Source organism: Ambystoma mexicanum, chromosome 2q, assembly GCF_040938575.1.
Source record: "Ambystoma mexicanum isolate Mex_15411 chromosome 2q, UKY_AmexF1_1, whole genome shotgun sequence".
Classification (NCBI taxonomy): domain Eukaryota; kingdom Metazoa; phylum Chordata; class Amphibia; order Caudata; family Ambystomatidae; genus Ambystoma; species Ambystoma mexicanum.
Window position 1 is genome coordinate 1453961907 of NC_090924.1, and position 13519 is coordinate 1453975425.

At 46.8% G+C, this 13519-nt stretch overlaps 1 protein-coding gene across 1 annotated transcript in view; it reads left to right on the forward strand.

The window, feature by feature from the left end:
- The window catches only part of LOC138568880 (vomeronasal type-2 receptor 26-like), a 178572-nt gene extending 165268 nt beyond the window's left edge, over positions 1 to 13304 (forward strand). Inside the window, exon 6 of the mRNA XM_069646662.1 lies at positions 12397 to 13304. Within this exon, the coding sequence (XP_069502763.1) occupies positions 12397 to 13304 (908 nt within the window). The remainder of the gene's footprint in view (positions 1 to 12396) is intronic.
- Positions 13305 to 13519: the final 215 nt, after the last annotated feature.

Here is a 13519-nt window from a genome sequence, read left to right on the forward strand (position 1 = left end):
GCAGTTTCTAGGGTGGCCTCTCCACAATCCCCCTGACTAAGCAAGTGCTGTGCAGTTTCTAAGGTGGCCTCTCCACAATCCCCCTGACTAAGCAAGTTCTGTGCAGTTTCTAAGGTGGCCTCTACACAGCCCACGCCTAAGTAAGCAAGTGCTGTGCAGTTTCTAGGGTGGCCTCTCCACAATCCCCCTGACTAAGCAAGTGCTGTGCAGTTTCTAAGGTGGCCTCTACACAGCTCACCCCTAAGTAAGCAAGTGCTGTGCAGTTTCTAGGGTGGCCTCTCCACAATCCCCCTTAGTAAGCAAGTGCTGTGCAGTTTCTAGGGTGGCCTCCTCACAGCCTCCACTGAGTAAGCAAGTGCTGTGCAGTTTCTAGGGTGGCCTCTCCACAGCCCCCCTGAGTAAGCAAGTGCTGTGCAGTTTCTAGGGTGGCCTCTCTACAGCCCTCCCCTGAGTAAGCAAGTGCTGTGCAGTTTCTAGGGTGGCCTCTCCACACCCCCCCTGAGTAAGCAAGTGCTGTGCAGTTTCTAGGGTGGCTTCTCCACAGCCCCCCTGAGTAAGCAAGTGCTGTGCAGTTTCTAGGGTGGCCTCTCCACAGCCCCCCTGAGTAAGCAAGTGCTGTGCAGTTTCTAGGGTGGCATCTCCACCGCCCCCCTGAGTAAGCAAGTGCTGTGCAGTTTCTAGGGTGGCTGCTACCCAGCCCCCCTGAGTAAGCAAGTGCTGTGCAGTTTCTAGGGTGGCCTCTCCACAGCCCCCCTGAGTAAGAAAGTGCTGTGCAGTTTCTAGGGTGGCCTCTCCACAGCCCCCCTGAGTAAGCAAGTGCTGTGCAGTTTCTAGGGTGGCCTCTCCACAGCCCCCCTGAGTAAACAAGTGCTGTGCAGTTTCTAGGGTGGCCTCTCCACAGCCCCCCTGAGTAAGCAAGTGCTGTGCAGTCTCTAGGTTGGCTTCTCCACAGCCCCCCTGAGTAAGCAAGTGCTGTGCAGTTTCTAGGGTGGCCTCTCTACAGCCCTCTCCTGAGTAAGCAAGTGTGGCCTCTCCACAGCCCCCCCTGCGAATTCTCTCATGCGAGAGGGAAAGAGATTGCATCTCAAGTGCACTAGGAACCTATGTGTTCTGTCATGTGGACATTATTGTGTTTGTGTGGCTGGAGGTAGAAAATTAGTTATAGGGCCTCATTACGACCCAGGCGCAATGGGTTTAACAGTGCCGGTAAAGGTGCCGGTGCCATTAATCCCATTCCGCACTATCACGAGGTTCCCTTGCGGGACCCGCTCTGGACGTCTGGTCAGACCACACGTCCTTTGCGGGTCCCGCGAGGGTCCAGGGAGCTGTTAGCTCCCTCCCCATTCCCATTGAGCCCTATGGGGGATGAAATGGGAATGGGGATGTGTTCCCTAAATGGGGAAATACCGGGCCTTCCAAGGTTGGAATGGCCCGGTATTTCCCCATTCAGGGACCACGGACCCGGACCCGAGTTTGGAGGCAGCCATGAACTTATTACGGGCATGGCTACCTCCAAACTCGTAATGAGGACCATAGTATTAGTGTATACTTTCCCTGATACCTTCCAATGGAAAACCTCTTTTTTCTCAGTAAAGCTCTTTAAGAAAGATCGTCTCTCGAGGGCTTTCGATGTAACGTAGGGTTGAATACTTCTTTAGCCCTATTATTCTAATTCTATTATTATTATTTTATTCTAATATTCTAATTCTGGTTTAGCCCTATTATTGGGGACCAAAACACCATTTGACTTCATTAACTTTATGAATTGTGGAGTTACCTAGTGTTCATGCTCGGGGCTGGTCTTATAGATGTTCTACTTCCAAACACAATGACTTTGCATTTGTCAACATTGATAATATGCACATTGCATTTAGCATAATGATTATTGCTAGGATGGATCCTCTGAGACCAACCTGTGTTTGATCGCAAGTATTTCATCATTGGCGAAAGCAGAGGACATCATTTCCTGCTTCCGAGCTCAGGAAGGTAGCTATGGGCTGCTTGGGTAAATGACCCACTAAATAAATATTAAATAGTAACAGGGCCAGAATGCAGCCTAGCTTTAGCCCCTGACTGGGGTGGACAATATCTGAATATTTCCCCAGATGATTAAGGCGTATCCTAAGCGCAGCCTCAGGGTATAATTGCTGAGTTAGATGCAGAAGATGTAAGGGGATGCGAAGATCTCGATTAATAGTACTGCAAGCCGCTCTGAAGTCAGTAAAGACAATGGGCCTCATTCCGAGTATGGCGGTAAGGGATACCGGTCACCGTTAACGAGACCGGTGCCGGTAATCCCTTACCGCCACATTCCGAGTTCCCTTTGCGCCCTCGTCCTTAACGCCTGCATTTAGCAAGCGTTAGGAACGAGGGCGCAAAGGGGCTTTTAAGCCAATAACGGTGACCGTAATGTACGGTCACCGTTATTTACAATTTCCCCATTTTCATTGAGCACTATGGGGGCTCATTTGGGAATGGGGAAGAGCCCTGGGGAATGGGAAATTACCGCCCTGGTCAACTCGGAATAGGGCGGTAATTTCCCATTCGACCAGGGCGGTGCCGGTACGGGTCTGGCGCCGACCAAGGTGCTAATAGCGCCATTGGTTAGCGCCAGACTCGGAATGAGGCCCAATCTGTAGCTTGCCCGGTGTATTAAGTATTGTAGGGTAACAAGATTATCAGGAGTGGACTATCCAGCTTGAAATCCTTCCTGGAATCTAGTATATTGTTTGTGTTTCCCCATAATGTCAGCTCAGAGAGTATAAAGGAGGCCACTATGTTGCTGCTGATGGCATCCAGCGTCGCTACTGCATACATTACAGGAAACATGTTCATGGAGCAAGGGGCAGCAAGGACATTTTAATCATCATTCTACAAGAAAATATGATTGCATTATTCAAATTTCAAGGGTGCTGAGTGCTATTTCTCTCTTGGTGAACAATTCATCACCTGGGAAACCTTAAACACTCACATATAGGTTAAGTGAAATACACTCCTAAGAGATAGAGTCCTTCTGCCAACACATGTGGATATTTGCTTTGAAACTCATTATTTTCTTTGAAGTATTTTGCTCCTGTGAGATTAACAAATACTGGAACCCAGGGCGGGGGAGCCAGCCAATCAGGTGTCTCGATTGGCGGATAAATTCCACTATCCAAGCCTGCGTTCCAAGCCCCCCCATCTTCCCCATCCTTCGCTCCCTTTCCCTTGGGTCTCTTGTCCATTCCCACCCCCTACGCCACATACCTGATTCCTTCGGCCGTCGCAATTTATCAGAATGTTGCCATTTAAAATAAAATCAAACACAAACGCAGGTCGAATAATTCCCATTTGAAAACTGCACGAATGTTACAGTGACCCGCGAGATATGCACACGCATTTCTCCTAGGACTCTTGTTAGAGAAGCTTTGCTCTGGGACTAGTGCAATTTTGCAGTTTAAGCACTAGGGCAGAAGTACAATAACCCTATTCTTTAATATATTTTTCCCAACACCAAAGGGGCAGTTTTTTCCCCTAGAACTAATACAGAGCAAAATGGCTTTTTCTCTGGTGCAAAGCATCTGTGATATGAAATAGCAGGTTTCCTATACTCAAACACACTGGCTTACATTCAATTTTTGGGTTCTATGTTGTTTCATCCCCAGTTTCTTTTTATGCGTTTTTCCCTAAACTTTTTCACTGAAAAGATGAATTGAAATGATGTTATTAAATATTTGCCGCATAAACCTCCCTCCCCTATTATATACTCCATATTCCCCACCCCTCTACCCTTTATATCCCCTTACCAACCCCCACTCCCTCTATTTTTCAATGAGTTTTTCATTGAAATGATTTTGGGCAAAAAACAAATCGAAAAGTATTCTGGGGATATATCAACGAGTATACCAATGTTTAATAAATCAATGTTATTTATCTTAAGTAGTCTGTTTTACCAAAAAACAAATACACCAAAATCTGTGATTTGAGAGAAAGTGTAAAGTCTTTACTATTCATACCATTAAGTAAAGATCATGAAATAGAGACTTTCTCTCAAGGCTACATAAGATACATTACATTGATTTATAAACCATTATTTGAATGTAAGACAACACGTTTGAGTGTCAGTAACTTGTTATTTTATTTCTTTATTTAGTTCTATAGTGCAGGCAGCCTGCAGGCATTGGGGGGCGGGGCAGGGGAACGAAAACACAATATGATGAACAGAGAGACAGGACAGCTCAGCAGAGATTACCAGGAGTGGAAACAGAGTTACTCAGATAGGAACGTTTTCAGTTGTCGAGGAAAGTTGACCAAGTTTGTTTCCTCTCTCAAGTTTAAAGGTAGGGAGTTCCAAAGCCTGAGGTGAGTGGGAAAGATTTCCCCAAAACATTGACGTGCTTGAAAGTGGGTTGAGCCACTAAGGCCTGGTTGGAGGAGAGAAGAGCTCTTACCGGAAGGTGAGGAGTCACCATGTTCTTAAGGTATACCAGGGCATGTCCGTAGAGGCATCTGTGGATGAGAAGGGCCGCTTTAAATTCTATATGTGCGGGGACAGGCAGCCAGTGAATAGACTTCCGGCTACTAGGGATGTGATCTTTCCTAGATTTTCCTTTAATAATGTGCACAGCATCCTTCTGGCAAAACTGCAATTCAGGCAGATTTTTCTTACAGATGCCAAGTAGCACGTCATTGCAGTAATCCAAACGTGAAAGAATAGTAGCACGTGCAATGGATGCAGGGGTGGACTGGAAGCCAAAAGAGGCCCTGGAAATAATGTTCAAAGTGGCCCCATATTACACATATTCAGCAAACCCAACCCTTTTCCTATGAGAACATTTGGAAATACCCCACAAAAGAGGCCCAGGGTGCAGAGGCCTAGCGGAAAATCTCCAGAGTTCCCTATAGGCCAGTCCACCCCTAGGCCAAACCCTCCCAACCTTCCAGAGTCCCCACCCTGTTCCCATGGTTTCTATATAGGGTAGGCTTTTAAGGCAACGCTCGGTCTTGGATAGACCAGTCATGTGTTAGGCATCATTCATATGCTACTGACACTGCCCCAGCCTAACCTTTCAGAAGCATTTGCGTGTTGTAAAGTATATCTAAGCTGAGTAAAGCACCTGGGGCAGAGCATGAGGATTTCGGTGTGATAGGTTCCAATCTTGGTGAAATGGTTGGGTTGCTTTTTCTGCCAACTGTGGAGATGTATATTTAAGCTGCAGGTCACATGTCTGAATGCCGGCTGAGCTGATGGCATCCCACGTCGCAACATGGCTCCATGCTATAAAATCGCACACATGACATTTCTAGGGGATTCCAATATTTACTCTACTTTTGACACTTTTCCCTATACTCAGAATGAGAGTGTAAGTCGGGGGTCACTTGTACTATGTGCCATTGTAACTATGTATTTGGAAGATGTGCTTTGAAAATCCACCAGTGGATTCCATTTTGCATTTTTTAGCTTGGTCAGTTAGGTAAGGGCCACCTATAAGCCGAAAAGAATGCATTAGAGCACAGGTAGGCGGGAGATGGCATGTGAGCAGGGGCACAGCTTGTGGGTGTTGCTTGGTTATTTATCCACCCATTGACTGCCCATGCACCAAGTAACCCCTATGGCAATTCCCATCCTGTACCTGGCCCCCTCTGCCCAAAACACATCCTCCTGCGGTCTCTTTGCGCTCGCTCTATTAAGCATTACCAGCCACCATTATGTTGCCAGGGTTCTTTGTAAGCAGTCTGCTGAGAGTTCATTGCTTACTTCCAGCTGTAAATGACTACTGGTGTAATACAAATGCCTAAACCAAGTATGCCCGAAGCCACTTGATGCATATGTCTTCCATGGACTGAAGACCTTTTAAAAACAAGCAAATACAAAGCCAACAGTTTTGGCTTGAGATATTAGATAGGCTTTTGTGAGGCACTGCCATCATATGCCCAGGCCATCACTCCATTTTTCCCTCAGAAAATTGTTCCAGCACCACTGGAAACAAAAATAACACGGATCCCCCAAAAAACATTAAAACCACACCAAAAGTACCCCATAAACTGGGGCAGACATCCACTCTGGGACTTGTAACTGATAAAACGTAACCGCCGTGCAAGCATCCGCTTCAGGAAGCTACTGTAACACTGGTTATCCCCCATAAGAACGAATGGGACAATAACGAGGCCGAAAAGATCGAGGTATTTTGATCAAATTTGTTTTTGAAATCGATGGGGGTGGGGGAAGAGTATAAATGAAGGTAGGGGGAACTAGTGTGGCTGGAGGTGTCTTCTCCTGCCCCGTTTTATTATAAAAAAGTGCACAACCCCCAATTTCTTTGTGCAATTCGACCAAAAAACCTCAGTCTTTTCTGACTGGTTGTTTTATCCAGTGTTTTCACGTAGATCCGTAGCACTATGTCACAGCTGGGGCATCGGACGTGAAGCGGGCATGTGATGGGGATTAGCAAAGACTTGGGGCACACCTCCTGACAGAAGCATTAGAGGGACCCCAGCTCCTCCTGCCGAAAGCTCCCTTCCAGCAGACCATTTTAAGAAGCCATTGGAGTTGTCTAAGTAAGAGAGCGTTGTGAGTAATGCTTTTGAAAGCATGTTTCGTTTCCCTTCTGCTTGGTACATAGCGTGTACCTCAGACCTTGGATTATTGTTGCTTGTGGCTGCCTCTAGACAACTACATACAATGAAGGTCCTAGTCCATAGTTGCCGTCATTGGCCGAGCACATAATACAGTCCTGTCTTTGCTTTTAGAGGCCTCTGAGCATGTGGAGGAGGCTCCAGCACCCTTAGTGTCCCTTAGCATCCCGTGTTGCGTGCACATGCACTGGCATGTTGCTGCCACAGCCCTTGATTCCACCCGCAGCATCAGCCTTCACAGCAATGCAAGGCGGCGAGCATTCCCTCATCCCCTCCTCAGCCACTCGTGCTTCTGGAGCATCCGCAGCGGCAGCAGCCGAGCACCACACAGTGCCAGAGCGGGGAATGGCTACAATCAAAAGACCTGGGGTTATAGTAACGCCTATGGTGGACAGCCTAAGGGAGAGCAGAAGGGGTGCTGCGGGGGAGCGCAGGGCTCAGGCAGACCTCGTGTGAAATTTGAGCTCTGGACACACGGGGTGGGGGAGGGACAAGAATGGTAAAATCTTCAGGTTTTAAACAAAACATTTGGCAGCGGCGCAGGGGAACATAGTGGCGACATTTTGGGAGAAGCACACAAGACAAGGGAAAGCGCAAGACAGTGCGAGTCAAAGAGAGATGGAACCGTAGAGAGGGAGAGAGACAGAGTGAGAAAAAGAGCGGGAGAGGCAGGGAGTGGGGGTGCAGAGAGAAAGAGGGGGCAGAGCGAGAAAGTGACAGTGTGAGGCCCTGGGGGCCGGTTTGTGCACACAGCCAGAGCCTGAAGCGTCTTGCAGTTTACCTGAAACTCGATCTTCTTGACTTGCGTCTTGCAAGTTGCTATTAGGCCTCATGCAGCCCGGGCCAGCCCAGCTCCCTGCAGTCGGCCCTGCTGACCTCTGCGCTGGCCTGAGCTGCCAGTGACAATGTGTGCAGAGTGCACGTGTCGCAGCCTGAGCTGCAGCAGGGGGCCAGGGGCACTTGCAGTTCCTCTGGTGCCCGGCCCAGGAGGCCCTCGTGCACAGGCGTAGGGGGGGCCCAGCCCAGTTGCTGGGAAGAAAAATAATTACAGTGCCTGCCTCGGTCGCACTGTGGTGGCAGCCAATTCAAGGCAAACCACCCAGGCGGAGCCGAGGCAAAATCAATGCAATGTTCTTAATGAAGTGTATACATCCGCTCAAGAAGAGGCCCTACAGGCCTGAGGCCCACCGGGGGATGTCCCGGTGTCCCGGTGGGGCAGACCAGTGCTGAATGGATGCGCAGTTGGTCTCTAAAAGAAATGTGTGAATATTCCTAAGCCAAGATGGTATGAGCAGGATCTGGAGATCTGGCTAACACAGGTATCTGCACTAAAAGAGCAGTTCAGATAGGACCCTAAGAATTTACAGTCGTGGATCACGAAGGACTGGTAATCACGTTGCAACCTGCCTCTAGTGTGAGGGAGACTGAAGATCAAGAGCGCAGTCTTGCGGCCATTTAGGCACATCCCATGATGTTTCATCCATGACTCAATCTGGACATAGTTAAGTCTGAGGCATGTTGAGTTTGACTCGTAGACTCCAGATAATTCCAGAACTAGCTGGGTGTCATTAGCATAGTTCGTAAAAAGTAATAGAGCCTTCACAGCATTGGCAGACGGTTCTAAGAGTGGAGAAGAGGCGACCATGATCCAAGAGATCGAAAGCGGCCGACAGGTCCAAAAGGACCAAAAGGTCAGCATTTCCTTTGTCAGCGATGTCAAGCATGTGGGACTGTAAATCAATAAGAGCCATTTTGGTACTGTTGAAAGGTCTGAAACCAGACTGTCTTGGGTGTAAAATCCCTGGGTTTTCCACAAAAGCTTGATATTGGATAGTCATAGTCTTATCTAGCATTTTTAACAGGAAGTTACAGTTCGTAATAGGTATTAAGTTCTTGGAGTCGTTAGGATTTAGACCGGGTTCCTTCACAAGAGGACTGACTGTAACCACCTGGCTGGAGGTCAGCACCAGCTTCTAATTAAAGCAAGAGTTGACAAAGCGAGCAAGGAAAAGAGCAAATATTTCCTTGTTCGCAAGCGCTAATTTAGGGGGGTTTGTGTTTCCTGGGCACAAAGAAGGCTGTATATTGGCCAGAATTGTAACCATCTCTGAGGTGTAACAGCAAAGAGTGAGAAGCTGGATTGTTCTTCCGTAACTAGCTGAGGCATAGGAGGTAAATCAGGGGGTTCCTTAGTCCAGTCGTTCTTAATCCTTTCCTGGGCTTTTGACACTTTGGCTTCGAAAGCCAGTTGGGCCCTTATGCAATCTTGGTTAGAGGGCATAAAGTCGGGTAGTAAAGCTTCTGGCTTATCCAGGGATTTAAGAATTTCCAAAAACTTCTCGGGTTATTATTTGTCTCAGATATCTGGCAATTAAAAAAAATCTTTTTGGCATCCATGATTGAGGATTTATAGATTTATTCCAGATCTTTCCATTTATTCTTGTTTATTTCAGACGGTTGCAAAAGCCATGTAGACTCCGCGTTTCCTTTCCTTTTTTGTCAATAAACAGAGGTCTGCAGTAAACCATTTATGGTGGTTTATATTATCCCTAATGGTTTTGGTCCTTATAGGTGGGAGTCTGTTTATCAAGCAGCTAAGTGTGGAATGGAATACGTTAGCTCGGGTTTTTGGGGAATCAGCGATCTGACTGGAAGCCATGAGGGTATTCATACATTCCTGTAGGGTAGAAGAGTGCACTTTGTTATAGTTGCAAATAGAAACCCTTCTTAGGGGATTTTTGACTTTGGAATGGGGGTCATAAAACTGAGTAAGTCAGTTATGCAGTGGTCTGACCAGATACAAGGCATAGTATTAGTTATCCGGACTGTTAGATATCTGATCACGACCCAGTCGAGAGTGTTGCCTTTCGCTGAGGTCGGATCACTGTTGGCAATCGTGTAATCAAGGCTGTTCAAACCAGCTACCAAGGCAACACCTTCCTTGTCATGGTTATTTGTGAACCACCGGTTGAAATCCCCAACAAGGAGAGTGGAACAGTTTGGGCCACTTAACTCACTAAGAAGATTTAAAAGTTCCTTGTTGAAGTCAGGCATATCAGCAAGAGGTCTATAGATAACAATAAGGTTGACGCAAATGTGTGGTGTAGGTGTCGCTTTTAGGGCATAATCACAATACCTTACTCACGCAGCAGTCCAATATAAAGCACCCGTGAGCTCACTGTATAGCCAGCTGCTAGCAAATAACAACCAACTCTTGCACATTTAGAAGAGCCATTAAATAAATGAAAACGAGAGCCATAAATAAGAGAAATCACCTTTTTAAGGAGGAATTTGAAGTTCACTAAGTCAAAAATGACTGGGTCAGGCCCCTACAAATATTAAAAGTCAGAGCACACACTTTAAAACTGCTCATCAGAGGTCGCTCCATGAACATCTAGGGGGCGTGGTTCTCTCTTGTGGCTCTGAGCATGCTGGAGTCAGGTATAATAGTAACCTGGTTCTCTCTTGTGGCTCTGAGCATGCTGGAGTCGGGTATAATCATAACGTGGTTCTCTCTTGTGGCTCTGAGCATGCTGGAGTCAGGTATAATAGTAACCTGGTTCTCTCTTGTGGCTCTGAGCATGCTGGAGTCGGGTATAATCATAACGTGGTTCTCTCTTGTGGCTCTGAGCATGCTGGAGTCAGGTATAATAGTAACCTGGTTCTCTCTTGTAGCTCTGATCATGCTAGAGTCAGATATAATTGTAACATGGTTCTCTCTTGTGGCTCTGAGCATGCTGGAGTCAGGTATAATAGTAACCTTGATCTCTCTTGTAGCTCTGAGCATGCTGAGTCCAGTATAATAGTAACCTTGTTCTCTCTTGTGGCTCTGTGCATGCTGGTGTTAGGAATAATGGTAACATGGTTCTCTCTCGTGGCTCTGAGCATGCTGGATTCAGATATAATAGTAACATAATTCTCCCTTGTGGCTCTGAGCATTCTGGAATCAGGTATAATAATATAAATGTTCTTTCTCGTGACTCTGAGCATGCTGGAGTTAGGTTTACTATTAACGTGGTTCTCTCTTGTGGCTCTGAGCATGCTGGAGTCAGGTATAATAGTAACCTGGTTCTCTCTTGTGGCTCTGAGCATGCTGGAGTCGGGTATAATAGTAACCTGGTTCTCTCTTGTGGCTCTGAGCATGCTGGAGTCGGGTATAATCATAACGTGGTTCTCTCTTGTGGCTCTGAGCATGCTGGAGTCGGGTATAATCATAACGTGGTTCTCTCTTGTGGCTCTGAGCATGCTGGTGTCAGGTATAATAGTAACCTGGTTCTCTCTTGTGGCTCTGAGCATGCTGGAGTCGGGTATAATCATAACGTGGTTCTCTATTGTGGCTCTGAGCATGCTGGAGTCAGGTATAATAGTAACCTGGTTCTCTCTTGTAGCTCTGAGCATGCTAGAGTCAGATATAATTGTAACATGGTTCTCTCTTGTGGCTCTGAGCATGCTGGAGTCAGGTATAATAGTAACCTTGATCTCTCTTGTAGCTCTGAGCATGATGAGTCCAGTATAATAGTAACCTTGTTCTCTCTTGTGGCTCTGAGCCTGCTGGAGTCAGGTATAATAGTAACCTTGTTCTCTCTTGTGGCTCTGAGCATGCTGGAGTAGGGTATAATAGTAACCTGGCTCTCTCTTGTGGCTCTGAGCATGCTAGAGTCAGATATAATTGTAACATGGTTCTCTCTTGTGGCCCTGAGCATGATGAATTCAGGTATACTAGTAACACGATTTTCTCTTGTGGCTCTGAGCATGCTGGAGTCGGGTATAATAGTAACCTTGAACTCTCTTGTAGCTCTGAGCATGCTGGTGTTAGGCATAATGGTAACATGGTTCTCTCTCGTGGCTCTGAGCATGCTGGATTCAGATATAATAGTAACATAATTCTCCCTTGTGGCTCTGAGCATGCTGGAATCAGGTATATTAATACAAATACATGCTGGAGTTAGGTTTACTATTAACGTGGTTCTCTCTTGCATCTCTCAGCATGCTGGAGTCAGGTATAATAGTGACAGGTTCTCTGTCGTGGTTCTGAGCATGCTGGAGTTAGGTATAATAGTAACCTGGTTCTTTCGTCCACCTCTGAGCATGCTGGCATCAGGTATAATAATAGTGTGGTTCTCTTGCGTAACTCTGAGCAAGCTGGAGTCAGGTATAATAGTAAAGTGGTTCTGTCTCATTGTTCTGAGCACGTTGTAATCAGACACTGGGCCTCATTACGAGTCCGGTGGTAACCGAGCCGGAAAAACTGCAGGTTACCGCCAGACCTGCATTACCATTCCGCCTCCGTGATTCCCAGAATCACCGGAGCATTACGACCCCGGTGACCTGGGAATTCCAGAGGCAGAATTGTGTACGTCCTCATTCCCATGGAGCTTCATAGGACTCCATGGGGATGGGGACAATGGAAACACTGGTTCCGTCTATGACAGAGCCGGTGTTTCAATGTCCGCCTGCAGGCGGGTGGTGTTAAACCCGCCAGGTCAGACCTGGCGGGAGTGACACCTCCCGCCTGCAGGACTCTTAATCAGCCGGTCCGGAAAGAACAGTGGCAACAGTTTTACTACCACCGTTCTTTCCGTTCTTTGCCCACTTTCTATATACACATATTTAAAATCAGTGAGTAGACTCCAAGTCTAAACGTTTCAGAGAAGTCAAGATTGACAGACTGTCACAGAATATCTTATTTTTTTCTATTTCAGCACTTGTTCTCTTCCTGTTTACCTTACTCTTTCTTGTAATAAGCTTGTGTGACACTGAACTATATTATTTTCTATGTAGATATGGAAAACTGTATAACGTGCCCACGAGACCAGTGGTCCAATGAGAGACGAGATACCTGCATTCCACGAATCACAGAGTTTCTGGCCTATGATGATCCTCTGGGTGTGGTCTTATCTTCCATTGCAAGTTTCTTCTCTCTCCTCACTGCTGGTGTGCTGGGAATATTTATTAAATACCGCAAAACCCCTCTCGTTAAAGCCAATAACCGGGATCTCAGCTACACCCTCCTCCTCTCCCTCATGCTGTGCTTCCTCTGCTCTCTTCTGTTTATTGGACGCCCTTCAAAGACATCTTGCCTTCTCCAACAAACCTCCTTCAGCATCATCTTCACAATTGCTGTATCTTCTGTTCTTGGAAAGACCATCACCCTCATCATCGCCTTTAAAGCAACAAAGCCCGGCAGCAAGTTCAGGAAGTGGGTGGGCACCCGAGTGTCGAGCTGTCTGCTGCTTCTCTGCACGCTGGTGCAGGTGTTGATCTGCACCATGTGGCTCATTCACGCTGCCCCGTTCCCAGACATTGACACCAAATCAGAGACTGGTAAAATGATCTTACAATGCAACGAAGGCTCCGTCATTGGGTTCTATTCTGTGGTTGGTTATATGGGATTTTTGTCTCTTCTGAGCTTTGTTGTTGCCTCCATAGCTAGAAAGTTACCGGATAGTTTTAACGAGGCCCAGCTTATCACCTTCAGCATGCTAGTGTTCTGCAGTGTCTGGATCTCCTTCATCCCAGCCTACCTGAGCACCAAGGGTAGGGACATGGTGGCCGTGGAGATCTTCGCCATTCTGACTTCCAGTGCTGGACTCCTGGGATGTATCTTCTTCCCCAAGTGCTACGTCATTATCCTGCGGCCTGAGCGGAACACCAAACAGTACCTAATGGAGAAACACACAAAGACTTGAGACCACTGCAAGTTCTTTTTGATATGACCCAACTAATTAATGACCAAGCACCCTATTAAGAACAGAGCATCATTCGACAAGGCTACTTTTTCATTACAAATGTGATTCCTTTTTTGTTATTTTTGAGCAGCCAACATAGCAACATATGAACGGGGTTATTTTAAATGACAGCTTAATTAGCTGGATCGACAGCAGCTGCTAACACTTGCATGAAC